At 42.1% G+C, this 25,450-nt stretch overlaps 1 protein-coding gene across 1 annotated transcript in view; it reads left to right on the top strand.

The window, feature by feature from the left end:
- RALYL (RALY RNA binding protein like) overlaps window positions 1–25,450 on the top strand; it is a 421,185-nt gene that overhangs the window by 304,658 nt on the left and 91,077 nt on the right. Inside the window, exon 3 of the mRNA XM_068983445.1 lies at window positions 19,389–19,421. Within this exon, the coding sequence (XP_068839546.1) occupies window positions 19,389–19,421 (33 nt within the window). The remainder of the gene's footprint in view (window positions 1–19,388; window positions 19,422–25,450) is intronic.

The raw sequence follows: 25,450 nt of genomic DNA, 5'->3' as shown, positions 1-25,450 counted from the left end.
AAAACAAAAAAGTCAAAATTTATGAGCCCTTCAAGTGATGCAGTAAAATCGCTAATCAGGGACGCACGGGGAGGGCAGTTCTGACTACAAATTAGTGAGCCAGTCAGGAGGCAAGGGGTGACCGTCTGACACTAACCGTCCCCTTGCATTTAATGCTGTATCTCAGCCACTTTGCCCCCGCCGCGCTCGCTGCTGCTTTGAAAGGGCACAGTGCAGCGAGCTGCAAAGAGCAAACGAGTAGTTCCGAATAAAGCACAGGTGACAGCCTCAGGGCACAGCGTGCGCTCCGTGGCAGAGAGAAAGGGCAGAGGTTCTGTGTTCCCGACTCTGCACAGAGAAAACCTATCACTGCAGGACAGCCGGTCATAATGAGTCCGGAGAGGGTCAACGTGTTAGATATCCTTTTAGGAAAATAATACACCAACCAACAGCTATTTTTGAAAAGGAAGCAGAAGGAAAATATGGATGATCGTGTATAAAACAGCATTTTGAGTTGGATTGCCTAGCAACTGTTAGAGGTACCTTACTACACCTATCCACAACATCAGGGTGAAGGCGTTTCTAGAGAAACTTAAGTAGAATTGGAATTTCTAATTTCTTAATTTGATGAAGACTCTGTTTTTCTCATTTGTTTTACTCCTTATTACCTAAGCTCAGTATAGCACAGCTCACGTTTAGAGGGTTGAGAAAAGAAATATCACACAACCAATATTTTAAAATAAGAACTAAATTAAGCGTAAAAAAAGTTGAAATGTGGCATGAAAAAAACCCATAAAGGTAGTATGAGAGAAATAAGTAATACCAGGCATTCATTTTTAACTGAAAAACCAGGTATATTATTTTTTAAGTATAATGCTGAAGAAATAAAACACAAGAAAGAATGGCTTTGTGTATAGATGAGAAAAATGTGGGCAGGCAGTTGTCAGACAGACATTCTATCCTCAGCCTGGCCAGAGAGAGTTTCTTCCAGTAGCCAAGCTGTGAGCACTAACCATAAATCCGGTGCCAGAATAAAGCCCCAGTCCTGGGATACTGACCAAAAAGGGATGAGAAGGCGGCAGGGCGGCCCAGTCTTCATGAGGGATCTTGAGATGGCACCGCTGGAACCTCAGATCAGATCAGATCAGTCGCTCAGTCGTGTCCGACTCTTTGCAACCCCATGAATCACAGCATGCCAGGCCTCCCTGTCCATCACCAACTCCTGGAGTTCACCCAAACTCATGTGCATCGAGGTGGTGATGCCATCCAGCCATCTCATCCTCTGTTGTCACCTTCCCCTCCTGCCCCTCCCAGCATCAGGGTTTTTTCCAATGAGTCAACTCTTCTCATGAGGTGGCCAAAGTATTGGAGTTTCAGCCTCAGCATCAGTCCTTCCAATGAATATCCAGGACTGATCTCCTTTAGGATGGACTGGTTGGATCTCTTTGCAGTCCAAGGGATTCTCAAGAGTCTTCTTCAACACTACAGTTCAAAAACATCAATTCTTCGGTGCTCAGCTTTCTTCACAGTCCAACTCTCACATCCATACATGACCACTGGAAAGACCATAGCCTTGACTAGACGGACCTTAGTCGGCAAAGTAATGTCTCTGCTTTTGAATATGCTGTCTAGGTTGGTCATAACTTTCCTTCCAAGGAGTAAGTGTCTTTTAATTTCATGGCTGCAATCACCATCTGCAGTGATTTTGGAGGCCAAAAAAATAAAGTCTGACACTGTTTCCACTGATTTTCCATCTATTTCCCATGAAGTGATAGGACCAAATAGTTTTCTGAATGTTGAACTTTAAGCCAACTTTTTCACTCTCCTCTTTCACTTTCATCAAGAGGCTTTTCAGTTCCTCTTCACTTTCTGCCATAAGGGTGGTGTCATCTGCATATCTGAGGTTATTGATATTTCTCCCAGCAATCTCGATTCCAGCTGTGCTTCTTCCAGCCCAGTGTTTCTCATGATGTACTCTGCATAGAAGTTAAATAAGCAGGGTGACAATATACAGCCTTGACGTACTCCTTTTCCTGTTTGGAACCAGTCTATTGTTCCATGTCCAGTTCTAACTGTTGCTTCCTGACCTACATATATGTTTCTCAAGAGGCAGGTCAGGTGGTCTGGTATTCCCATCTCTTTCAGAATTTTCCACAGTTTATTATGATCCACACAGTCAAAGGCTTTGGCATAATCAATCAAGCCAAACCTATTAGGAGCCATAAGAGAAACCAAATGCTAGAGACAACTCAAACTGACAGAGAGAGAGGGTGGAGGTTGGAGATAAAGGACGAAATAGGAATTTTACACGGGGGTCAGTCTCAAGAGTATACGGCAGAATGATGGAGACCTGGAGAAGGACCTCTGATCCCAGCAATTTTAAATGGCTCACACAGGCTCCAACCTGGAAGAACGACTTATCTCTCAGCCTCTGTAAACACGGCTAGCTCAGGGATTGACCAAATTCAGCCCATATTAGCAACTCTTAATGGATCTAGTGGAGGAGAAGAAAACACAGATTCACTGATACAATCATTCATGACATCATTATTATGCACTGGCTGAACTTGGTTCTGGGAATTGAGAGCACCAGCTGTTAACTAATTAGGCTTCTTGTCCCTGTCCTCGCCTCTTCCAGCGTGACGTAAGTGATGATAAACAAAACTCAACAATTGAATTAACCATAAGTTAGAAGGTAGGCAATATGAAGGAAAATGCAAAGCAAGGAAAGAGGGATAAAGGAGTAGGAAGGGGAGAAGTGTTGCGATTTGAAATAAGGTTTTCCATGAAGACATAGCTGAGAAGGTAACATTTGAGCAAAGACTTGAAGGAGGTGATGAGCAGGTGAGGATTTGCCTGGAAGAAAAGCATCCTGGGCAGAGGGATTAGCAGCACGAAGGCACTAAAGCAGAAGCATGTCCATGTGTTTGAGAGAAAGCAAGGAGGCAGATTTTCTCCAAGCAAATGGTAGAGATTTAATGGGAGCACCAAGTCATGTAAAGCCTTATGAAAGTGAAGTGAAAGCTGCTCAGTCGTGTCCGACTCTTTGCAACCCCATGGACTATACAGACCGTGGGATTCTCCAACCAGAATACTGGAGTGGGGAGCCTTTCCCTTCTCCAGGGGAGCTTCCCAACCTGGGGATTAAACCCAGGTCTCCTGCATTGCAGGCGGATTCTTTAATCTGAGACACAAGGGAAGCCCAAGAATACTGGAGTGGGTAGTCTTTCCCTTCTCCAGGGGATCTTCCCAACCCGGGGATTAAACCCAGGTCTCCTGCATTGCAGGTGGATTCTTTAATCTGAGACACAAGGGAAGCCCAAGAATACTGGAGTGGGTAGCCTATCCCTTCTCCAGGGGATCTTTCTGACTCAGGAATTGAACCAAGGTCTCCTGAATTGCAGACGGATTCTTTACCAACTGAGCTGTCAAGGAAGACCTTAGAACCGTATAGACCATTGCAATTATTTGGCTTTTACTCTGAGAGAAATGGAAGGTCTTCGGAAGGTTTTAAGCAAAGTAGTACCATAACAGGACTTTGGTTTTAAAGGGTCATCTTAGCTTTGTGCTGGGAATAGGTTATGAAGGGTCATGGGGGAACATGGGAAAACAGGCAGGAGATTATGGAGACTCAGATAAAACGGCAGCATCTGGGATGAAACCCGTAGCTCTGTTAGGGTTATATTTTGAAAGTAGAGCCAAGAGACTTACTGGCAGATTGAATGTGGACTGCTAGGGGAGGTACAGAGCCAAGGATATTATTATCCACTGCTATGGGAAATCTACTGGCTTAAAAAATGTATTATTTGCATACCCAGCAATCTAAGTTGGGTTCAGTTGAGTGCTTCTACTCTGTGTGGAGTCCAAGAAGGCTTCTTCACTGACGTATCTGGTATCTCAGCTGGAGCCGCCTAGAACAAACCGCTGGGGTGGCTGAGCATCTTGTTCTACATGGTCTTTCCATGTGATGAGCTCAGAATTTATCGCACCACTGTGGGCTCAAGGTAATCAGAGTTTCACTTAGAGACTGAGTTCAAGAAGGAAGAAGATGCTGCCTTGTAAAATCCAGGTTGGAAGCTGCACAAGGTCACGTCTGTCAAGTATGCAGTTCACCGAAGCAAGTGACAAAGCTCATCCAGGTACAAGTTGAAGGGTACAGATTTCACCTCTTGATGGGCGGATGGAAGGAACTGATGACGGCCGGACTATCTACTATAGATGTTTTCAAGACTTTTGGACTGAGCGTCCAAACACGTGAAGTTGCAATTAAAAGAGGTAAGAAATACTCAGAGCAGAGGTCAGCGAATGCCAAGGTGGGTGGTAGAGATTAGGAGCGCAGCTTTTAGACATACTAAAGTTGAGGTATCTTTCAGACATCCAACTGAGGATGTCAAGTAAGTAGTTCAGTATCCCATCTGGAGTTCAGATAGAGGGCTGGACTGGGTGTTCACATCTGTGAGTCGTCAGTATGCAGATGGTACTCAAAGCTGTGAGGCTGGATGGAAACAAACACCAAAAGTGCAATTAAAGACGGGCCAGAGAAGAATTCCAAGGACCTGGCTCTAAAACACACTAATATTTGAAGTCAAGAACAAGCAAAGGAGACTTGAAAGAAACAACTAAGGAGGTGGTTACGCTAAGTGGTATGAAACCCAGAGAAGAAAATATTTTCAGGAAGAAGTAGTCAACTGGGTCAGTGCTCTCCAAAAGTCGTGTTAACTAATAACTCACCAGCGGACTCAGCATTCTGGGGAGCGTTGGAATCTTTAACAAAACTGTATCCATCAGGCCTGGGGTCACGGTCAGATCCTGCAGAGGGAGCAACCCAGGAGGGGCTGGACCCTAGAAGCACAAAGCCGTGCTTTTGTGAGACAGCCACAGCGGGAGAGTTAGAGGTACTCTAGCACGGATCCTCGCCCTGAAACACAGCCTCACCAGCCGGGTGGAATTTTCAGCACAGTCCGGGAAGAGGTAATACTGAGTAGCCCAGGTAGACAATCGCATCACAGTTGTGACCACATGGCACAGATGCGTGCCAGTTGTGACCACGAAGTTCATTAAAGTCTGATATTAAGAGCCAGAATTTTGATTTATTTTTTTTTAACCAGCGGGTTGAGGAACTGTGTCTGAAAGAACCCGAGTTTTCCAAGATGAGAACTCAGCCAGGAGACTATCAGCCAGACAAGTGTGTCACTGGGAGAGGCAGGGGCTGAGTTAAGCCCCACAAGTAAACATGAGCTGTCTCCAAGCCTGGATCAGACATTAGCTGCAACTTAGGCTGAAGGAGCCTCACGCGTTTTACGAAGAGAGAGCGGAGGAGAGGGGTGAGGTTGCACCTGGGACCAATGTGGGTGTGAGCATGTGGGCCACAGGTGAGCAGGGGGGACTGGAGGAAGGCAGAGGGGCTGTGTGTGGGCAGGAGAGGCTTGTGAGGACAAACGTGGACACACATCTGGGCCGAGTGGGGCAGCCCTGCAAACCCATGGATCATGTCAGTTAGCACCATTCACACTCTGAACAACTCATGATGGCTGCCGATCAGAAGACCGCTCAGAAGTATGTTGGCTCTGATACGTTCATTTAAAATAGAGGGAAAAAGATAATGACGTTAGAATTCTGCAAAGCGCGGGACTGAGGATCGAGATGGCCAGCTGGGTGGCTCTGTGACTGATCACCTGCCTTCCTGTCTGTGATCCGGGCAGTTGCACAGTTTCTCTGCAGGATTTAACAGCTTTTAGTGAGTAACTAAATAAGACAATGGAAAGAGGCAGCTGAACAACCACTTGCTAGCTTTTCTTGAATTTAACTTTCCTTCACTATGTAGGGTTGGAACTGAAAGGAGCAAATCTTCCAGTGCGAAAATAAGGGAGTTGGAAGGTCTCCCTTCTCAGAAAATAATTGTTCTTATTTCACTGGAAACATCCAGAGGTGTGTGGCTTCCCCTGCAATGTGAGGAGTGACGAGGTGGATTCTGGAATCAGAGCGGAGCAGTGTTTGGACAATTTGCTAAACACTGTAGCACTGTTGGAGAAAGCACTTCAAGTCTCCCAGGGGAACCTGCCAATGGTTGATGACCTTTCTTACCAAGAGATTCCTCTCCATTCTTTACCTCCATCCCTCTTGCCGTGGCTCAAGCCTCTCAGTACAGCTAGGAAAGCATATTATGCCTGTCCAAGGGAGATGAGCCCTGCAGACTCAATTTCCAAGGTGGCAAAAGTCATCACTGTGAGTGTCAAAGCTGCCCCTGAGACTCTTGGTTGACACCACAGCCATCCATCAACTTGTCCCCGGGGTCACCACACAGATGGTGGTGACTGTGAATAGAATGTTCCAAGGAGCCTGAGAGCCCTAAGCAGAGATTTCAACTGGGTGTGAAAACCCTTGAAAAAAGTATCACAGGAAATAAGAAGGAAAGCTTTCTGTTTTGTTTTTAAACTCCCAGAGAAAAGGAATCCATTGTAGGCAAATTCCACCAGAGGAGTGGAGGAGCCTGGCTCGCTACAGCTTTGAGGTGAATTTGATAGCTCAGTTGGTAAAGAATCCACCTGCAATGCAGGAGACCCCGGTTCAGTTCCTGGGTCTGGAAGATCCGCTGGAAAAGAGACAGGCTACCCACCCCACCATTCTTGGGCTTCCCTGGTGGCTCAGCGGGTAGAGAATCCACCCGCAATGCGGGAGACGTGAGTTCAATCCTTGGGTTGGGAAGATCTCCTGGAAAAGGGAAAGGCTACCCACTCCAGGATTCTGGCTGGAGGGTAAGCAAGAGGACCTTAGAATGATGAAAATGTCATGTGGATGTGTTTAGATTACCAACGACTAACGAAATGTAGCTGTAAGTGTCATTCAGTCGCTAAATTGTGTCTGAATCTTTCCCACCCCACGGACTGCAACACATCAGGCTCCTCCTCTAACTCCAGAGTTTGCTCAGATTCATGTCCATTGATTCGCTGATGCTATCTAACCGTCTCCTCCTCTGGCATCCACTTCTCCTCTTGCCTTCACACTTTCCTATCATCAGGTCTTTTGACTTTTCGCATTAAGTGGCCGAAGTTTTGGAGCTTCAGCTTCAGCATCAGTCCCTCGGATGAATATTGAAAGTTGATTTCCTTTAGGATTGACTGGTTTGATATCCTTGCAGTCCAAGGGACTCTCAAGAGTCTTCTCCAACAGTGCAATTTGAAAGCATCAATTTTTTGCTGCTCAGCCTTCTATTTGGTCCAAGTCTCACATCTATACATGACTACTGGAAAAACCATAGCCTTGTTAGATGGACCTCTGTCTGCAGTATGTTTTTGTTTTTTAATATGCCAGCTGGGTTTGTCATTGCTTTCCTTCCAAGGGGCAAGCATCTTTTAATTTCATGGCCGCAGTCACTGCAGTCACTGTCTGCAGTGATTCTGGAGCCCAAGAAAATAAAATATTTAACTGCTTCCACTTTTTCCCCTTCTATTTGCCATGAAGTGATGGGACCGGCTGTCATTATCATATCTCTTTCACCTTCATGAAGAGGCTTTTCAGTTCCTCTTTACTTTCTGCCATTAGAGTGGCATCATCTGTATATCTGAGGTTGTTGATATTTCTCCCAGCACTCTTGATTCCAACTTGTGATTGATCCAGCCTGGCATTTTGCATGATACACTCTGCAGAGAAGTAAAATGAGCAAGGAGCCAGCATACAGCCTTGCCGTACTCTTTTCCATGCCCAGTTCTGTTGCTTTTGGACCTGCATACATGTCTCTCAGGAGACAAGTCAGATGGTCTGGTTCTCCTGTCTCTCTTCCACAGTCTGTTGTGATCCACACAGTCAAAGGCTTTAGTGTAGTCAACGAAGCAGAAGTAGATGTTTTTTCTGAAATTCTCTTGCTGTCTCCATGATCTAAAAATGTTGGCAATCTGACCTCTGGTTCCTCTGCCTCTTTCAAACCCAGATTGTACACCTGGAAGTTCTCAGTTCATACACTATCGAGGTCTCACAAAGGATTTTGCTCAGTTACCTTGCTAATATGTGAAATGAGTGCAATTGTATGGCAGTTTAAACATTCTTTGGCTTTGTCTCTCTTTGGGATTGGAATGAAAACTGACCTTTTCCAGTGCTCTGCCCACTGCTGAGTTTTCCAAATTTGCTGACATATTGAGTGCAACACTTTCACAGCATCATCTTTTAGGGTTTTAAACAGCTCAGCTGGAATTCCATCACTTCTACTGGCTTTGTTCGTAGTAATGCTTCCTAAGACCCACTTGACTTCACACTCCAGGATATCTGGCTCTACGTGAGTGACCACAACATTGTGGTTTTCTGTGCTTCCTAAGGCCCACTTGACTTCACACTCCAGGATGTCTAGCTTTAGGCGAATGGCCAAGCCGTCATGGTTCCTGGAGCATTAAGACCTTTTCTATACAATTCTTCTGGATATTCCTGTCACCTCTTCTTAATCTCTTCTGCTTCTGTTAAGACTTTTAGCATTTCTGTCCTTTATTGTGCCCATCTTTGCATGAAATGTTCCTTGATATCTCCAATTTTCTTCAAGAGCTCTTTAGTCTTTCCCATTCTATTGGTTTCCTCTATTTCTTTGTATTATCCATGTAAGAAAGCTTTCCTATCTCTCCTTGGCATTCCTTGGAATTCTGCATTCAGTTGGGTATATCTTTCCCCTTCACCCTTGCTTTTCACTTCTTTCCTTTCCTCAGCTCTTTGTAAGGCCTTCTCCGACAACTACTCTGCCTTCTTGCATTTCCTTTTCTTTGGAATGGTTTTGGTCACTGCCTCCCACACAGTGTTATGAGCTTCCATCCATAGTTCTTCAGGTGGTCTGTCTACCATATCTAATCCCTTGAATCCATTCATTACCTCCACTGTATAATCATAATAGATTTTCTTTAGGTCATATCTGAATGGTCTAGTAGTTTTCCCTACTTTCTTCAGTTTAAGCCTAAATTTTTCAATACAGAGCTCATTACTTGAGCCACAGACAGCTCCAGATCTTGTTTTTGCTGACTGTATAGAGTTTCTTCATCTTTGACTGCAAAGAACAGAATCAATCTGATTTCAGTCTTGATCATCTGGTGATGTCCATGTGTAGATTTTTCTCTTACATTGTTGGAAGAGGGTATTTGCTATGACCAGCATGTTCTCTTGATAAAACTCTGAAACCTTTGGCCTTCTTCATTTTGTGCTCCAAGGCCAAACTTGCCTGCTACTCCAGCTACCTCCAATCTTCCTACTTTTGCATTTCAATCCCCTGTGAGGAAAAGGACACCTTTTTTTGGTGTTGGTTCTAGAAGGTTTTGTAGGTCTTCATAGAACCATTCAACTTTAGTTTCTTTGGCATCAGTAGTTGGGGTATAGGCTTAGATTTCTGTGATGTTGAATGATATGCCTTGGAAATGAACCAAGATCATTCTGTCTTTTATGAGGTTGCACCCAACTACTGCATTTCAGACTCTTTTGTTGACTGTGAGGGCTACTTCATTTCTTCTAAGGGATTCTTGCCCACAGCAGTAGATATAATGGTCATCTGAATTAAATTCACCCATTCCTGTCCATTTTAGTTCACTGATTCCTGAGATGTCAAAGTTCAGTCTTGCCATCTCCTGCTTGATTATGCCCAATTTACCTTGATTCATAGGCCTGACAGTCCAAGTTCCTATGCAATATTGTTCTTTACAGAATTGGACTTGACTTTCACCACTAGCCTCACCCACAGCTGAGCATCGTTTCTGCGTTGGCCCAGTCGCTCCATCGTTTTTGTAGCTATTAGTAATTGCCCTCCACTCTTCCCCAGAAGCATCTTAGACCCCTTCCGACTATAGAGCATAAGGATGTTCATGGTGTTCTCATGGCAAGAATACTGGAGTGAGTTGCCATTTCCTCCTCCAGTGGACCATGATCAGTCAGAACCCTTCACTATGACCCAGCCTTCTTGGGTGGCCCTGCATGGCATGCCTCATAGCTTCATAGCTTCGTTGAATCATGCAAGCCCCTTCACCACCAGCAGTCTGTGATCCACGAAGGGGGACGAAATGTAGACTAAGTTTTAAGTATCAACGTAAGATTCCTGTAATCCTTCAGAAGGTAATTAAGCTATTTATAAAGTAACATATCAAATTATTCCATAAGTGAGGCACAGTTGGTTAACAAGTATTAACTCGCAGTGGCCTGGCCCACTCTGTGTCCCGTGTGGGGCCAGAGAGACCAGAGGTCTAGCCAGCAGAGCGTGTACTGTGTCCTCTCCCATGTCTCAGAGGATGGAGCAGAGGCTCAAATACAGACATGAGAGACAGGCCTGCAATTGAATTCAGCCTCTGTAAAATTTCTGTGTGAGTTTGAGCAAGTTAGTTAACATTTCTGTACTTCAGTTTTCTCATCTGCTCTTGTCAAAGTTAAATGTGTCAGAGAGCCCAGCGTAGGTTCTGGCACATCATTAGCTGTGCCTCTGGTGATCATTATTACTCTCTCCCTGGGCTTGTGGAGAGAATGATGGAACAGATAGGAATCCAGCACACCATTCTCTGCACAAAACCTTTGCACCCATGTTTGTATTTAAAACACTATTTGAAATGTAGAGGAAGATCAGTCTTTTTTTAAGAAAAAAAAGTATGCAATGAAATAATAGCCTTTCATCCCTTTAATAGAGTAATTCATTCATTCATTAAAAATTATATGTCGAATGTCACTAGATTTCAGTACTAGCTTTGACCTATAAAGACTCTGATCTATATTTAAGAATGAAACCCTCCTCCATTTCTCCTCCTTTCTTAGCTTAGCACATGTGGGCTACCTCAAGAGAGAAGCCTTCGCTTTTTGAATTTACTCCCATCCCACAGAACTGACTGAAGGCTGATGAGAGGCCCAGGAACAGATCTGCTCCCTCAGCCCACGTGGTGGGCCACTGGCTCTGTGTTGGGTGTCATGCCAGTTACAGATGAGGGCCAGTGGCCACAGTTCTCCTGCCCTCTTCTGAACTCTGCATTGACCTCTGGAAGCCTGCTAGTGATCCCAAACATTCTCTCCGAACCCTTTTTACCCATTCTGCACACTCCCTCTGGGGACCCTCATTATCTCCTACGATGTCACATACTAACTCTGGGTTGATGACATGACTCTTAAATCTGTTTCCTCAGATGAGTTCCAGGCCTGCATTTTCATCTATTGCCTCCAGCATATCCCACCAACATAGCCCAACATATATAACTGCTACAACAGTTTATTCCCAAACCTGGGCTCCCTGTAAGTGCTGTATTTAGTTATTTCTCTAATTATCTCAACATCCATTAAGAGTTAGATTTAGTATTACCTCCATTTTGCAGATGAGATCATTGAGGCACAAAGAAAAGCACCTTACTTTTTCAAGATCACACAATCAGAAGGTGGTGGCGTCAGGACCAGAGTCTGGCAGTCTGATTATGCAAATTGCATCCTTTGGTTCATCCATCTGAAATGTCGGTCAGGTGTGGGTTATCATTGCTAAAGCAGATAGATTAAATAGTAGTGAAGAATTGCTGTTGCTTCAAAATTTTAACTAGAAGATCACATAAATATAGTGATGGATCGTATTTATGTCTCTTTAGTTTCATAGAAGATTACTAGTTTTATAATTCTCCTCCAAGAGCCAATCCTTGTAATCCTACCTCAAGAACCAAGGTAGTTGAAGTCATTTCTGCAAAAACCCAGTAAATGCCAAAACACATGGATTTGAGGAAGAAGATGCCACCCAACAATGCTGTTGGCTCAGCATGGCTGGAATACAGAATCTGAAGTGGTAGCAGACAAAGGCTGGGGAGGCATCCTAGAACCAGACTGTGAATGAACTTTAGTTATACTAAAGAATTGGGACTTTATTCTGTAAGCAAATAATGGAAGTAGGGGTCAAGGAGCCAGGCACAGAAAATTCATTTGACCAAATCATTTACTAAGACAGTCTTAATGAGGAGCTTGGAAAATACACCTACAGTTTGTAATACATCATGAGTTAAGTGTTACAGGGGGCTATGGGAACGGTTATGAAGCACTCCTAACCACCCTATGGTGCCTTATAAAGGAATAGTTCCCAGAAGTACTCAGATATTTGCAATGAAAGGAATTACATGATAGCACTTGTTTTGTAAAGAGACAGTTTCGCCAGTAGATACAGCTATTCCAAAGAAATACAGGAAAATGGGGGGGGGGGGTCACTGAGGACAGCATTTTATTAGCCCATGTGAAAGCTGATGATCACTAGAACTGTGATAATAACTGACAAGGAAAAACAGAATGAAGAGGACTTTTGGAAATAAAAGCAGCAGAACCAGGAGAATCTACTCAAAGTGAGTGTTGCTAGAAAGGAGTTAAGGAGAAAGAGTCCAGCCTTTCTAGTCTGCATAGCTGGGTGGTCGGTCATGACACTGAGTTAGGGGTAAAGAGGAGCAAAGGGAGAGAAGAAGACGAATTTCGCTTGAAACATGTGAAGTCAAAGGCATCTGCAGTTGGAGACATGTAGTGGGTGGATGCAGCCGTGCATCAACAAATAGCATGGTGCTGCAGACATAAGTTTATGAATATCCACCATGTGGAGACAGCTGAAATCAGACAAGGTTTCTCAGCAGAGCACTGAATGTATAGAGGGAACATGCTGGCGCCAGAAGGCACACGTGCAAATAAAGCGAAGCCAACAGAACAAATAGACTGGCGCCGGGCAGCACCCCATGCAAGACGTGCCCACAAGAACTTTGGAGTCAGATGCCGAAGTTCAAATCCAGGCTCCACCCCTCTTCAGCTCTGTGACCTTGGGCAAGACAGTTAGCATCCCTGGGTGTCAGTGTCCTCCTCCGCAAAATAAGATCTGCTTCAGAGGCATCATGATGCATAAAGCAGCCAGTGTTTATAAAGCATTTTGAGTAATCTTGGCCCTTAGTAAAGACAGCTCAGTTTCTTCATTGTTGTTAAATACAAAGTATTATAAGTCCTCTAGCCCCAAACATTGGTCTTCATTTCTCATTCCATTTTAGTCTCTCCTGGCTCTTATTTTTCTGAGGACTGTCATTTGTTTATCTTATTCTACTCCTAATTCCAGGGAGTCCTGAATAAAGTATTACCAAATGCACTACCTATTTAATGTTCAAAGAAAATCCCAGGAAAGATAAAATCAATCCTCTTCTTCGCAAAACAATTATCTTACAAAACACTCAGAAAAGTTCTCTCTGGGCATATCACAACATAATCACCTGTTGCTAAGGGTAAAATTGATAAACAATTTTCTCCAAAGGTGTATTTCTCTTGATAGTTTTTTTTTTCTTTTACATTTTTTTTTCACTTTTCAGAACTAAAATTGCAAAAATGAGCTATTCATAGATTGAAGGCAGTTTCATCCCTTAGAGTTAACTATTAATATCTGTCTATTAATATCTGGCAGTCGTGGCTGGCAAGATCCCCTCTCTGCCAGGAACGGTGCTAGCTTTTCTGTATTCTTCACAATGGCCCCTTGAGTTGATCACGATGTTTGCTATAAAATTAACCAGAGCAGTGTAAGGCTCTCTGAACCATCTCCAGGTGAGAGACGCTGACTTCACGTAATGAGCAAGGATTGGACAGTTGGTTACAAAACACAGCAGGATCCAGTGTGGGTCAACTGTCCCTTTCCTCTGCTGTGTGTCATCATCTTGAGGATAAGGCATGAGACAGGACTTCCTGGCAGGGCTCCCCTCTAAGATTTCCTGTTCCCCATCACCACTGAAAATGCTTGGGAGTCCTGGTACCTTGTCTTCATGACTGAATAGTGACTGATGGGCAATAATCTTGCCTTTCTGCTCACCTCATATAGCATCGCCAAGCACGTCCCACGTGAGCCCATTGGAAGGCTTAACACAGAGTGTTAAGAGTGTTTCTTATCCAAGCAGAAACGCGAGTTTAATATTCTTACCAGTCTTAATGAAACTCTCAGTTAGCCTATTAACCAGGATTAATGTCCTGAGAATATGACATAGTGATAGAGATAATAAGTAATAGAAGCCTAAGACAGGATGGTCCCTGGAAGATGAAGGTGTCAAGACTGGCTTATTAAATTAGATAAACTCAAAAGATAAATAGACCGTGATGGAGAAAGAAAGGGGAAACCAGTATTCCAGTATAGGAGCAAAAATTACACCAAAACAAAGCTAAATCAGACTTGTTTGGGCTATAAATAGACAAATCTCCTGGAATAATGTGGTTGGCAAGAGAAATGATTAAAAAAAAGAACAAGAAAAGTTGATATGGGGCATGTTTGTGAAGAGTTTTTAAATGGCAATCTGGAAAGTCTTTCTATGCTTAGTAACATTATCAAGAAATGTGGTAACATGAAATTGTATTTTAGAATTATTCTTACAGTAGGATCAGAGACGGACTTGGTATTATAGAGAAGAAATGCAAATTATTTTGAACTTTGTATCAAAATAAAGAGTGCCACTTTTGAGTTGTTTCCAGTTCCTTCCAACAGTATCATTTTTCATGTAATGGCAGCTTTTTTTTTTTGTAAAGATCATATAGTAAATATTTTAAGATATAGACCCTGTTGCGACTACTCTCAACTTACTATTATAGCACAAAACCTCCTTAAACAATATATGAATGAATGAGCATGACTGTGTACCAATAAACTTTACTTATGGACACTGAAATTGGAATTTTATGTGCATTTTCAAAAGTTCACAAAATATTATTCTTCTTTTGCTATTTCCAACCATTAAACTTAAAAAAAAAAAAAAAAACCCTTAGCTTATGGGCTGTGTAAAACCAGGTGGTGAGCAGGATTTGCACACCCTTGGTTTATAGCGCATCAGTCAGAATGCTGTGCAGCATCATTTTGAAAAGTCTAGATTCTCTTCTGAGACCTTCGGTTGAGAACTTGGAAGGAGATAGTTGAAGCGGTGAGTGATGTGGTGAAAGTGGAAGGAGGTAAATAACTAGTAAGACTAACCATGTTAACCACTGGGGTCAGGGGGCAACACGTGTACCTTATATGCTCCAATCCACCAGCTACTTATACGAAACCGTCAGGAAAAAAAAAGGGGGGGGGGAATCAATCAATAATTAAACGCATTCTGAATTCAGTATTTTAGCAATCACACAGGGAAAGTCAAGAGGTGGGTCTTGCTTCTATTAATGGCAACCCACTCCAGGATTCCTGCCTGGAGAACAGGCAGGACAGAGGAGCCTGGCAGGTTACAGTCCATGGGGTCACAAGAGAGTCGGACACGACTGAGTGACAAACATGCACAGGACGCCTGTAAGGGAAATGGGCCAGTGCAGCCCCTAAACAAGTGGGGTGGGCAGCAGCATGGAAGGAACCTTAGTGTGAGTCACGTGCACCAGGCTGGAGCGGCTCTGAACAAAGAACTTTCATACGGAGAGACCAGCCAGGCTGGGACAGGGGAGGAGAACGAGCCTGGGAACTGAGTGATGAGAGACATAAGAGGCACATAAAAGGAAAGCTCACTGAACACTGCTAAGTGAGACGTGGAGAGGGAGAGAGCAGTCAGACGGTCAGCGTTTCCACATTCTTTCGCTGCATTGCTCAGTGCTAAGAAGCACACGGCAATGAGGGGCACTGGGCAGGCTGAGGCCATGGGAAATGGAGAGAGACGAGACTGGAGCCAAGCACCTTCAGTTCAGTTCAGCCACTCAGTCGTGTCTGACTCCACCTCCACAGCACGCCAGGCCTCCCTGTTCATCACCAACTCCCGGAGTTCACCCAAACCCATGTCCATCAAGTCAGCAATGCCATCCAACCATCTCATTCTCTGTCATCCCCTTCTCCTCCTGCCCTCAACCTTTCCCAGCATTAGAGTCTTTTCCAGTGAGTCAGCTCTTCACATCAGGTGGCCAAAGTATTGGAGTTTCAGCTTTAGCATCAGTCCTTCCAGTGAACACCCAGGACTGATCTCCTTTAGGATGGACTAGTTGGATCTCCTTGCAGTCCAAGGGACTCTCAAGAGTCTTCTCCAATACCACAGTTCAAAAGCATCAAATCTTCGGCGCTCAGCTTTCTTTATAGTCCAACTCTCATATCCATACATGACCATTGGAAAAACCATAACCTTGACTAGACAGACCTTTGTTGGCAAAGTAATGTCTCTGCTTTTGAATATGCTATCTAGATAAGACATAACTTTCCAAAGAGTAGTGAAGTGAAGTCAGTCAGTCGTGTCTGACTCTGCTATCCCATGGACTGTAGCCCAACAGGCTTCTCCATCCATGGAGTTTTCCTGGCATGAGTACTGGAGTGGGTTGCCATTTCCTTCTCCAGGGGATCTCCCTGACCCAGGGAATGAACCCAGGTCTCCCGCACTACAGGCAGACGCTTTACCATCTGAGCCACCAGGTTGGACGTAACTTTCCAAGGAGTAAGTGTCTTTTTATTTCATGGCTGCAGTCACCATCTGCAGTGATTTTGGAGCCCCCCAAAATAAAAGTCTGCCACTGTTTCCACTGTTTCCTCATCTATATGCCATGAAGTGATGGGACCAGATGCCATGATCTTCATTTTCTGAATGTTGAGCTTTAAGCCAACTTTTTCACTCTCCTCTTTCACTTTCATTGAGAGGCTTTTTAGTTCCTCTTCGCTTTCTGCCATAAGGGTGGTGCCATCTGTGTATCTGAGGTTATTCATATTTCTCCCAGCAATCTTGATTCCAGCTTGTGCTTCATCCAGCCCAGCATTTCTCATGATGCACTCTGCATATAAGTTTAAGCAGGGTGACAATATATAGCCTTGACGTACTTCTTTCCAAATTTTGAACCAGTCTGTTGTTCCACGTCCAGTTCTAACTGTTGCTTCCTGACCTGCATACAGATTTCTCAAGAGGCAGATCAGGTGGTCTGGTATTCCCATCTCTTTCAGAATTTTGTGACCCACAGTCAAAGGCTTTGGCATAGTCAATAAAGGAGAAGTAGATGTTTTTCTGTAAGGTCGAGCACTTTACACAGGCAAATAACACACTTAAAGTGAAGTCTGACTGACGTTAGGTTGAATCATTGGCAAACACGGGGAGGTGGGTATTCTATTAATACCCACATGTTGGCTATTTCTCAAGTATTATTAGATGGAAAAATAAGGGAGCTGTGATATCATGATTTGATGGCCCAAATAAGTAAACAGTCTCCTGAATCACATAATATAGAATCCCCGTTATTTCTTTGAAGTAATTTCTTTTGATCATTTGTCATTGGCCATGTCTTATAAAACAAACAAACATATTTCATTGTTTATCCTCAATGTTTTTCTCTTAGATCTGTTTGCCTATCCATATCATAAATATATGGGGAAAATAAGCATATAATATGACAAATAATTTTTGTGGAAGTCTTAATAATATTGGAATTCAGTAAGGGAAAAAGTTTTATAAATATACATCTCCAACTCAACATCAGCAATTGATTTTCTCCGTTTCTTTCCTAAGTGTTGCTGCTCAAAGGACGTCTAGGGTGCCTGCTCCCTAAAAGAGTCCCTTCCTGCTATAATATTGTTCACCAAAGCAGCAGGGCTTCAGGCAGAGAGCCATATCAGCTCATCCAGTAAGCAGACAAGGCATACTTCTAATAAGCCATTTTTATATGTACAGAATGAAATAGAGACCAAAATGATATTATTGTCTTCACTGTTTAGACTTGTAGAAAAGTAAAGATATTTGGCTTAATTCTAAAACAGTCCCTTTAGTTGGCCGTGTCAAAATACAATCATCTGGTGATCAGTAACTTTTTCGTGCAGAATTAAATGTCTTGCCATTTTCTTATAAGTATTTATATATGAATAAAATAGTTTAAAAGATGAAAGTTTATTAAAAATTTTAACACTGGGGTTTAGATTAAAATGTCCTCAATATTTGCCTATATTTAACCCATAATTTGGAGAAGGAAATGGCAACCTACTCCAGTGTTCTTGCCTGGAGAATCCCAGGGACGGGGGAGCCTGGTGGTCTGCCGTCTATGGGGTCGCACAGAGTCAGACACGACTGAAACAACTTAGCAGCAGCAGCAGCAGCCCATAATTATAAGTTGAAAAACTTACATGAAAATGAAGTGGTCAGTGTACACCTCGTAGCTGGTCTCCGTAGCTATTATTAGGAAATATTTAGAAGTAGAGCCTTTCCTGATTCATTTCACCTTTCACAAATAGTTAATTTATGGAATCAGAAAATTAGCTAAGAGCAAATCCTAGCCTGTATGATAGTGGAAAAAGCAAGCCCCAGAAGGTTTTTAATCGGCTTGTGCAAGATGCCACAAGTAGCCAGAAGCTTCGGGATTACAATTCTCCTTCAACGTGTTAGGAAGCACAAAAAAACAACTAGCTCTTAAGAAACACAGAGGAGGCAGGAGTCCCTAATCTGCCTCCTCCAGCCCTAAGTGGGGTTGCTTCTAATAAATGGACAGGAACAGTATGCTGCTCTGTCTTCATTACAAAATATTCACTGGGAACAAATTATTCAGTCTATATTTAACCAAATTCATTACAGATTGCTTCACTACTACAACAACCATCAACAGATGTATTAAAACTTCCACAAATTACTATTAAAAAAGAAAATAATCGGCTCCAGTTTCATCCATCTCATCAGAACTGATTCAGATGAATTCTTTTTAACGGCTGAGTAATACTCCATTGTGTATATGTACCAGATTATACAGAGTGAAGTAAGCCAGAAAGAAAAACACCAATACAGTATACTAACACATATATATGGAATTTAGAAAGATGGCAATGATGACCCTGTATGCAAGACAGGAAAAAAGACACAGCTGTGTATAACAGACTTTTGGACTCAGAGGGAGAGGGAGAGGGTGGGATGATTTGGGAGAATGGCATTCTATCATGTATACTATCATGTAAGAATTGAATCGCCAATCCATGTCTGACGCAGGATACAGCATGCTTGGGGCTGGTGCATGGGGATGACCCACAGAGATGTTATGGGGAGGGAGGTGATAGGGGGGTTCATGTTTGGGAACACATGTAAGAATTAAAGATTTTAAAATTAAAAAAAATAAATAAAAATAAAAGGAAAAATAAAATAAAATTTTTAAAAAAGTGAAAAAAAAATAATAAATAAAATCCTCTTCTACTTTCAAAAAAAAAAAAGAAAATAAATAAATGTAGAAAGTACAAATCAGAATTAGAACAATAATATTATCTTAATGTATCATTTAAATGCTACATTTCAAATTCCATGTCTCTCTCATCTTATTTAGCTTCTGCATTAATCCAGCCAGAATTTGAATTAGTCTAGATTAGGTCTTAATATATTATTTATGGTGTTTTAATGGAACAAAATTGTGCATTTTCCTCCAAACAAGTATAATAATCCTGTCATTCAAGTAAAAGAAAAATTTTCAAAATTCTATCATTCATGTACAATAGAAAATTGTTATATTAAAATAAGTTTTTCATGTTTTTTTCATAGACTTGAGTCAAAGGAGCCTTTCCTGTCAGTTGGGTGAGTATATGTCTAAATTTTCAAAATCTCAGTTCTCTAACATCTTTAATTCAAATTAACAAGGTCTTCTGAGATAATGTTTTCAGTCATCAAACCCCATATTCAAGGTCATAACCTGCCCCTGATGCATCATTTCCTCAGCAATGTGGCTATTTACCTTTAAACGACAACTAAAATGCTCCTTGAGGTCACTGTTCTGTGATCTCAGAAATTTAACTAACCAGTATATGAGGTCCTGTATCCTCTATAAGAGCTAAAGAAACGTTCACAGTGACTATCTCATCAGATGAAGGTATGGTTTGATGGTTTTAAAAATCCCTCTGAACCCCAGCTTCACTCTCCCTAATCACTCTGCTCATTTTTGTACTGTTGCTTTTCATCGACCCCAGTCAGTGTTTCTTCCCCTTTTCCTCTAAATCTGTCTCCAAAATCTTTACCTTTTCCCCTGGCTCTCATTCCACTTTTATTTTGCCACTGCTTACACTGACTGCTTCTTTGAACACAAAGCTGAGGAACCCTGGAGCAGATTAAGTAAGACTAAGGCTTCCCCTCTCTGATAGTATCATGCTGAGTCACAGAACGTGTTCCAATAATAATATGCTGTTGACAAGAATACACATGTACTATTTCTAGTCGTTTAGCTAATTGAGACTCTGCAAAGATGTTTTCACTGATCTACCGTGTAATCTTTCACTAACATACCAAAATGTCTTACTAAAGGACTTTTGCAGCATTAGGGTGGATGTTATAAAATATCAGAAAGCATTGGAAGATGTGACGTCTAGTTCAGAAGAAATCATGCTGTTATTTGATGAGGAGGAAAAAAAATCACATGTCGGCAGCCAAGGCCAGAAACGTGGGGTGGCATCACATTTTTCAATGATGGCATTGGTTTTATTACTTTGTTCGCAGCCATTGAATATTTCTCTCACTCATTGAACAACACGGTTCCCTCTGTCCTTCTAGTCCTCCTAAAAGCGTTTCAGGAGGCCATTTGAATCAGAAGAATCACAGTAATTGCTGGGGCTTCTGGGAGAGGAAAACGGAGTAGAGGCCCTTCCTGGAGGACTTCATGAAAAATGAAAGGTCAAGCTGAACTGGCCCCCAAAATCTTTAGAGCATGCTTCTTCATTCATCATCAGCTCCCATTGTTAAAAACCTTTAAGCCTGAAGTGATCCTTTTTATTTTGAATTCATGTGCGTCCCGCCCTCAAGTCCGGAGGCTGAAATCACTTTTCTTCACGCCTCACTTGACACAGTTGTTCGGCTGCGTTTCCTGTTCTCCCGAGTACTTTAAGACAAAAACCCATTTATTGCAAACTTCTATTTTACAAGGGCAGACCCTGAGTAATCTTTGTTTTAAACGTCTCAGAAGTTTAGAACTCGGTATGAGAGGACTGAGAAAAAGTTTCCCGAAAAGAATGATCTATCACTCCGCAAATACTACTCAAAATGGGAAAACCGGTGTGGCAGCAAGAATATATTGCTTTCCTTAGATATGTCTTAAAATAAAGTGGGGTGAAACAAGCCGCCCAAATAGTCCTGATGACTGGCTATTTTGATTTATAGCGAAATGTCTCCATTCCCCTCCAAAAAAATGATTTTAAATAAGACCATTCAAAAGTATACATGAATCTCACTGCTTACCCTGTTCAGTAAGAGGTGATAATGAACATAATGGATACTTATGAGCCTACTAGGCAACAGGCAATCTACTATAAGAACCATGATTCAAATCTGTGACTGAATTAATCCAGTCACTTGCCAAAGGGAATGAATAATCTGATGTACTGTCTGTGGTATCAGTTGACATGTGAGTATATGCGATTGAGTTTTTCTGGAGCCCTGCACACCTTACTCACGTTAATTTTAATTCTATAGTCAGTAAAGCTTACATTAATGAATAAGTCAGTACTAAATAGCGCATGTTTCAGTCCATTGCCTGACATAGTGTGAAAGCACTTTTATGTATATATGTACAGAAGTACAGACAGGATTTGCTTTTTCCTTCATAGGCTGTGACATTTATAAACTATTTTATTGGTTTCTGCAGTTACTTTAACTCCCAAGCCTCAGATTCCTAATTTGTGAAATGGAGATCAAAACAGAAAATTCAGATCGAGGATTTAGCATTGTTCTTAGCACTGTTCACAGCTGTCAATGAGAGAGCTCTGAAATAGCTCAGAGAATAAACCTCTACTTATACAGATTATCCCTTGACTTACATGTAGAAACCAAAAGAACTTTTTATGTTGTTGTCCAGACGCCAAGTCCTGTCTGAATCTTTGCAACCCCATGGACTGCAGTACTTCAGGCCTCCCTGGAGTCCCTTACCATCTCCTGGAGTTTGCCCTAGTTCATGAAACTCCAATAATTTGGCCACCTGATGTGAAGAACTGACTCATTGGAAAAGACCCAGATGCTGGGAAAGATTGAAAGCAGGAGGAGAAGGGGACGGCAGAGGATGAGATGGTTGGATGGCATCACTGACTCGATGGACATGAGTTTGCGCAAGTTCTGGGAGCTGGTGATGGACAGGGAGGCCTGGTGTGCTGTAGTCCATGGGGTCACAAAGAGTCGGACGTGACTGAGTGACTGAACTGACTGATGTCCATTGAATCAGTGAATGCCATCCAGCCATCTCATCCTTTGTTGCCCTCTTCTTCTTCTGCCCTCAGTCTTTCCCAGCATCAGGGTCTTTTCCAGGGATTTGGTTCTTTGTATCAGGTGGCCAAAGTATTGGAGCTTCAGCTTCAGCATCAGTCCTTTCAATGAGTATTCAGGACTGATTTCCTTTAGGATGAACTGGTTTGATCTCCTTGCTGTCCAAGGGACTCTCAAGAGTCTTCTCCAACACCACAGTTCAAAAGCGTCAATTCTTCGACGCTCTGCAGTCTTTATGGTCCAACTCTCGTATCTGTACATGACTAGTGGAAAGACTATAGCTTTGGCTATATTTCTCGCCAAAGCAACATCTTTACTTCTAAATATTATACTCTCCAGGTTTCTCGTAACTTTTTTTCCAAGAAGCAGTCACCTTCTGATGTCATGGCAGCAGTCACCATCTTCCCTGAGTTTAGAGCCCAAGCAGAGGAAATCTGTCACTGCTTCCACGTTCTCCTCTTCTCTTTGCCATGCAGTAACGGGACAGGATGCCGTGATCTTTGCCTTTTTAATATCGAGTTTTAAGCCAGGGTTTTCACTCTCCTCTTTACCCTCATCAAGAGGCTCCTTAGTTCCTTTTTGCTTTCTGTCATTAGAGTATCATCTGCATATCTGAGGTAGATGATATTTCTCCCTGCAAACTTGATTCTACCTTGTAACTTATCCAGCCTGGCATTTCACATGATGTGCTCTGCATATAAGTTAAGCAAACAGCCTTGTTTTTCTGACATAAAAATTGTAAATGGAATAAACATGAGTACAGATATTCTGTTTCATATTTCAATGATAACACTAATAATTACTATTTAAATATTTAATGGAAAAAATATTGATAAAACTTTAATGTGCATCTCTTAATGTAAATTAGGGAGCAAAATTCCTTTGATAAATGTGCTACAGTAATTATGAATAAAATTTTAAATATTACAAACATAAATTCAAGCCCACAGATTCCAGTGGAAAAATTTGTCACAGAAAGTTATAACACAAGGAAATATTTGCTTATGGAAGAAGGTTAGGGAATTATGAGAGGAATTTCAATGAAATTTCAGATCTTAGACCTTCAGCTGTGTGGTGATATGAGAGGAACTTTCTTTCACATGCACCAGTGAAATATTAGTAAAATAATGTCATCAGGAAAAATTAAAAATAAACTTGAGTCTAGAGTGAGACATGAAGGCTCACCCCAGAGTCTGAGTCTGTCAACTCAGGGAGGTCAATAGATGCAGTATTTCCAAAGCTGTCCAGGCAGCTCTGGCACCAGCCAGGCCTGGGACCACCGTCCACATTGTGTACAGCCTCCCTCGTCCTGTCTGTACAAGGCTCACAGGTTGTTCATGCAGACGTGTAAGGTCGGTGGAATCTCTTCAGAAAATCTTTGAAACACAGCTTCCTATGGGTCTCTTCCTATCTTGGATGTGTATGGCGGAGGTGGACACGTTGGTCTAGAATTGTCCACCAGAGACCAGGGCAGATGTAAAGACACCAGAAGACGCACCTTGGAGGTCACCACGGTTCACAGGGATCACAGCACCTGTGCTCAGGGGCATGAAGCTTGTTCCATTGTTGTCCTAGACCTAAGGTTGGGGTATTTAATAAATATTTTGTTATATGAAAATAAAATGCTTTATATTTAAAATCATAGATACATTTAATGTAGTTTATATGTGACATGCATTTACATATGTAAACTGATTAAAATATATCACATTGAATACATTTTATTATAAATATAATAAATTTAAATAATAGAGTCAAAAATTCAAGCATTTTCCTATCTCACTCACCTCTCAATAGTAAAAAAGAAAAATCAACTCTTTTTAGAACAAAGTGTAGCTTGAGTGCTAAAAAGTGCTAGATGGCTGATAGTCTGTTCATCCTCAAAACATTACGTTTTAGAGTGATTTAGAAAACTCTTCTGGCAAATGTTTTCTTGTATATGGCGTCAGTTAGATTCTGATTTTGGAAATCAACTGGGAGAGAATAGACGTCAAGTTTGCATTCAGCAAAGTGAGTAAGAACCCGGTGATGGTCCCAATTAAGAGTCTAAGATATAAATCTTAGTTTAAAACGTCTTGCCTTAGAAAAGTTTTACAGCTTTTTAATGAAGAAAGAGATGAGGGGAAAGGAAACTCCTGTTCACTTGACATTTGAGATTCATAGAGTAAAAGGACATGTCGAGACGATGCATGAATTCCCTTCAAGAGCAAGTGGCTGTGTCGACAGTTTGCAGACACTGAGCCATTTAAAAGTACACTCGAGGCACTAAGTGAAAAGTTCCCTGTGAACTGTTTCTTCTTCTCTCTTTAGCATGAAGTTAACCTTTTTCAAAGAAACTTTTCATATGAATGAGTTGTATTTCGGAATCGAAATTTTGAATCATACCAATTTTTTGGTTGATGAATTTCCTATAAGTAGTTTTATTAGGCTGAGAAGGTGATGGCACCCCACTCCAGTACTCTTGGCTGGAGAATCCCATGGACGGAGGAGCCTGGTAGGCTGAGTCCATGGGGTCGCTAAGAGTCGGACACAACTGAGCAACTCTGCTTTCACTTTTCACTTTCATGCATTGGAGAGGAAAATGGCAACCCACTCCAGTGATCTTGCCTGGAGAGTCTCAGGGACTGGGGAGCCTGGTGGGCTTCCATCTATGGGGTCACACGGAGTCGGACATGACTGAAGTGACTTAGCAGCAGCAGCAGCTTTATTAGAAGGATGGTTATTTACTGCATGGGTAAAATTATTTTTCAGGCTTTTTTTTTACTGTTTTAGAATAATTTAAGTAATTCAGAAGAATTTAAGTATTTTTATTGATATAGCTCAGAATGCGTCGTCTCTCAGGCTTGGCTGAAAGAGATTCAAAAACACATCAAGGATAAAATTATCAAAATTATTATATTTATCTGTTAAAGCACTGGCTTTAAGAGAGAGTCGATCATGCCCCAGCTAAGCCTGGAGTTCCTGCAACCCTCACAAGTCCCCGACCTCTTCTACTAAGTCCAGCTGAGAAGGAGCTTACACTTTCAAAAGAGCAAAGCTCTGGACTGAACCAAAGCTCTGGATTCTGCAGCTACAAGTATTCCTCATATAATTGCCAACACCTATATTTTGTCAAATAATTTTCCTTGGGGAATACTTTCCTCTTTTCTGTGCAGTCTTGGAACTGAATTTGGAGCTTCAGTGTACTTCTGCTGGTGCCATAAAGATGTTATTACACTTTGACATGCTTATTAGGTCAAAGATTTACATCAGTTTACTTCTATCCATGTTTTGTTTGAGACTTTGTGTTCACTGGTGCTTTAGGAAACGGCACCCCACTCCAGTACTCTTGCCTGGAGAATCCCATGGATGGAGGAGCCTGGTAG

This window comes from Capricornis sumatraensis, chromosome 11 (genome assembly GCF_032405125.1).
Source record: "Capricornis sumatraensis isolate serow.1 chromosome 11, serow.2, whole genome shotgun sequence".
Lineage (NCBI taxonomy): Eukaryota > Metazoa > Chordata > Mammalia > Artiodactyla > Bovidae > Capricornis > Capricornis sumatraensis.
This window is presented reverse-complemented; position numbering and strand designations above follow the sequence as displayed.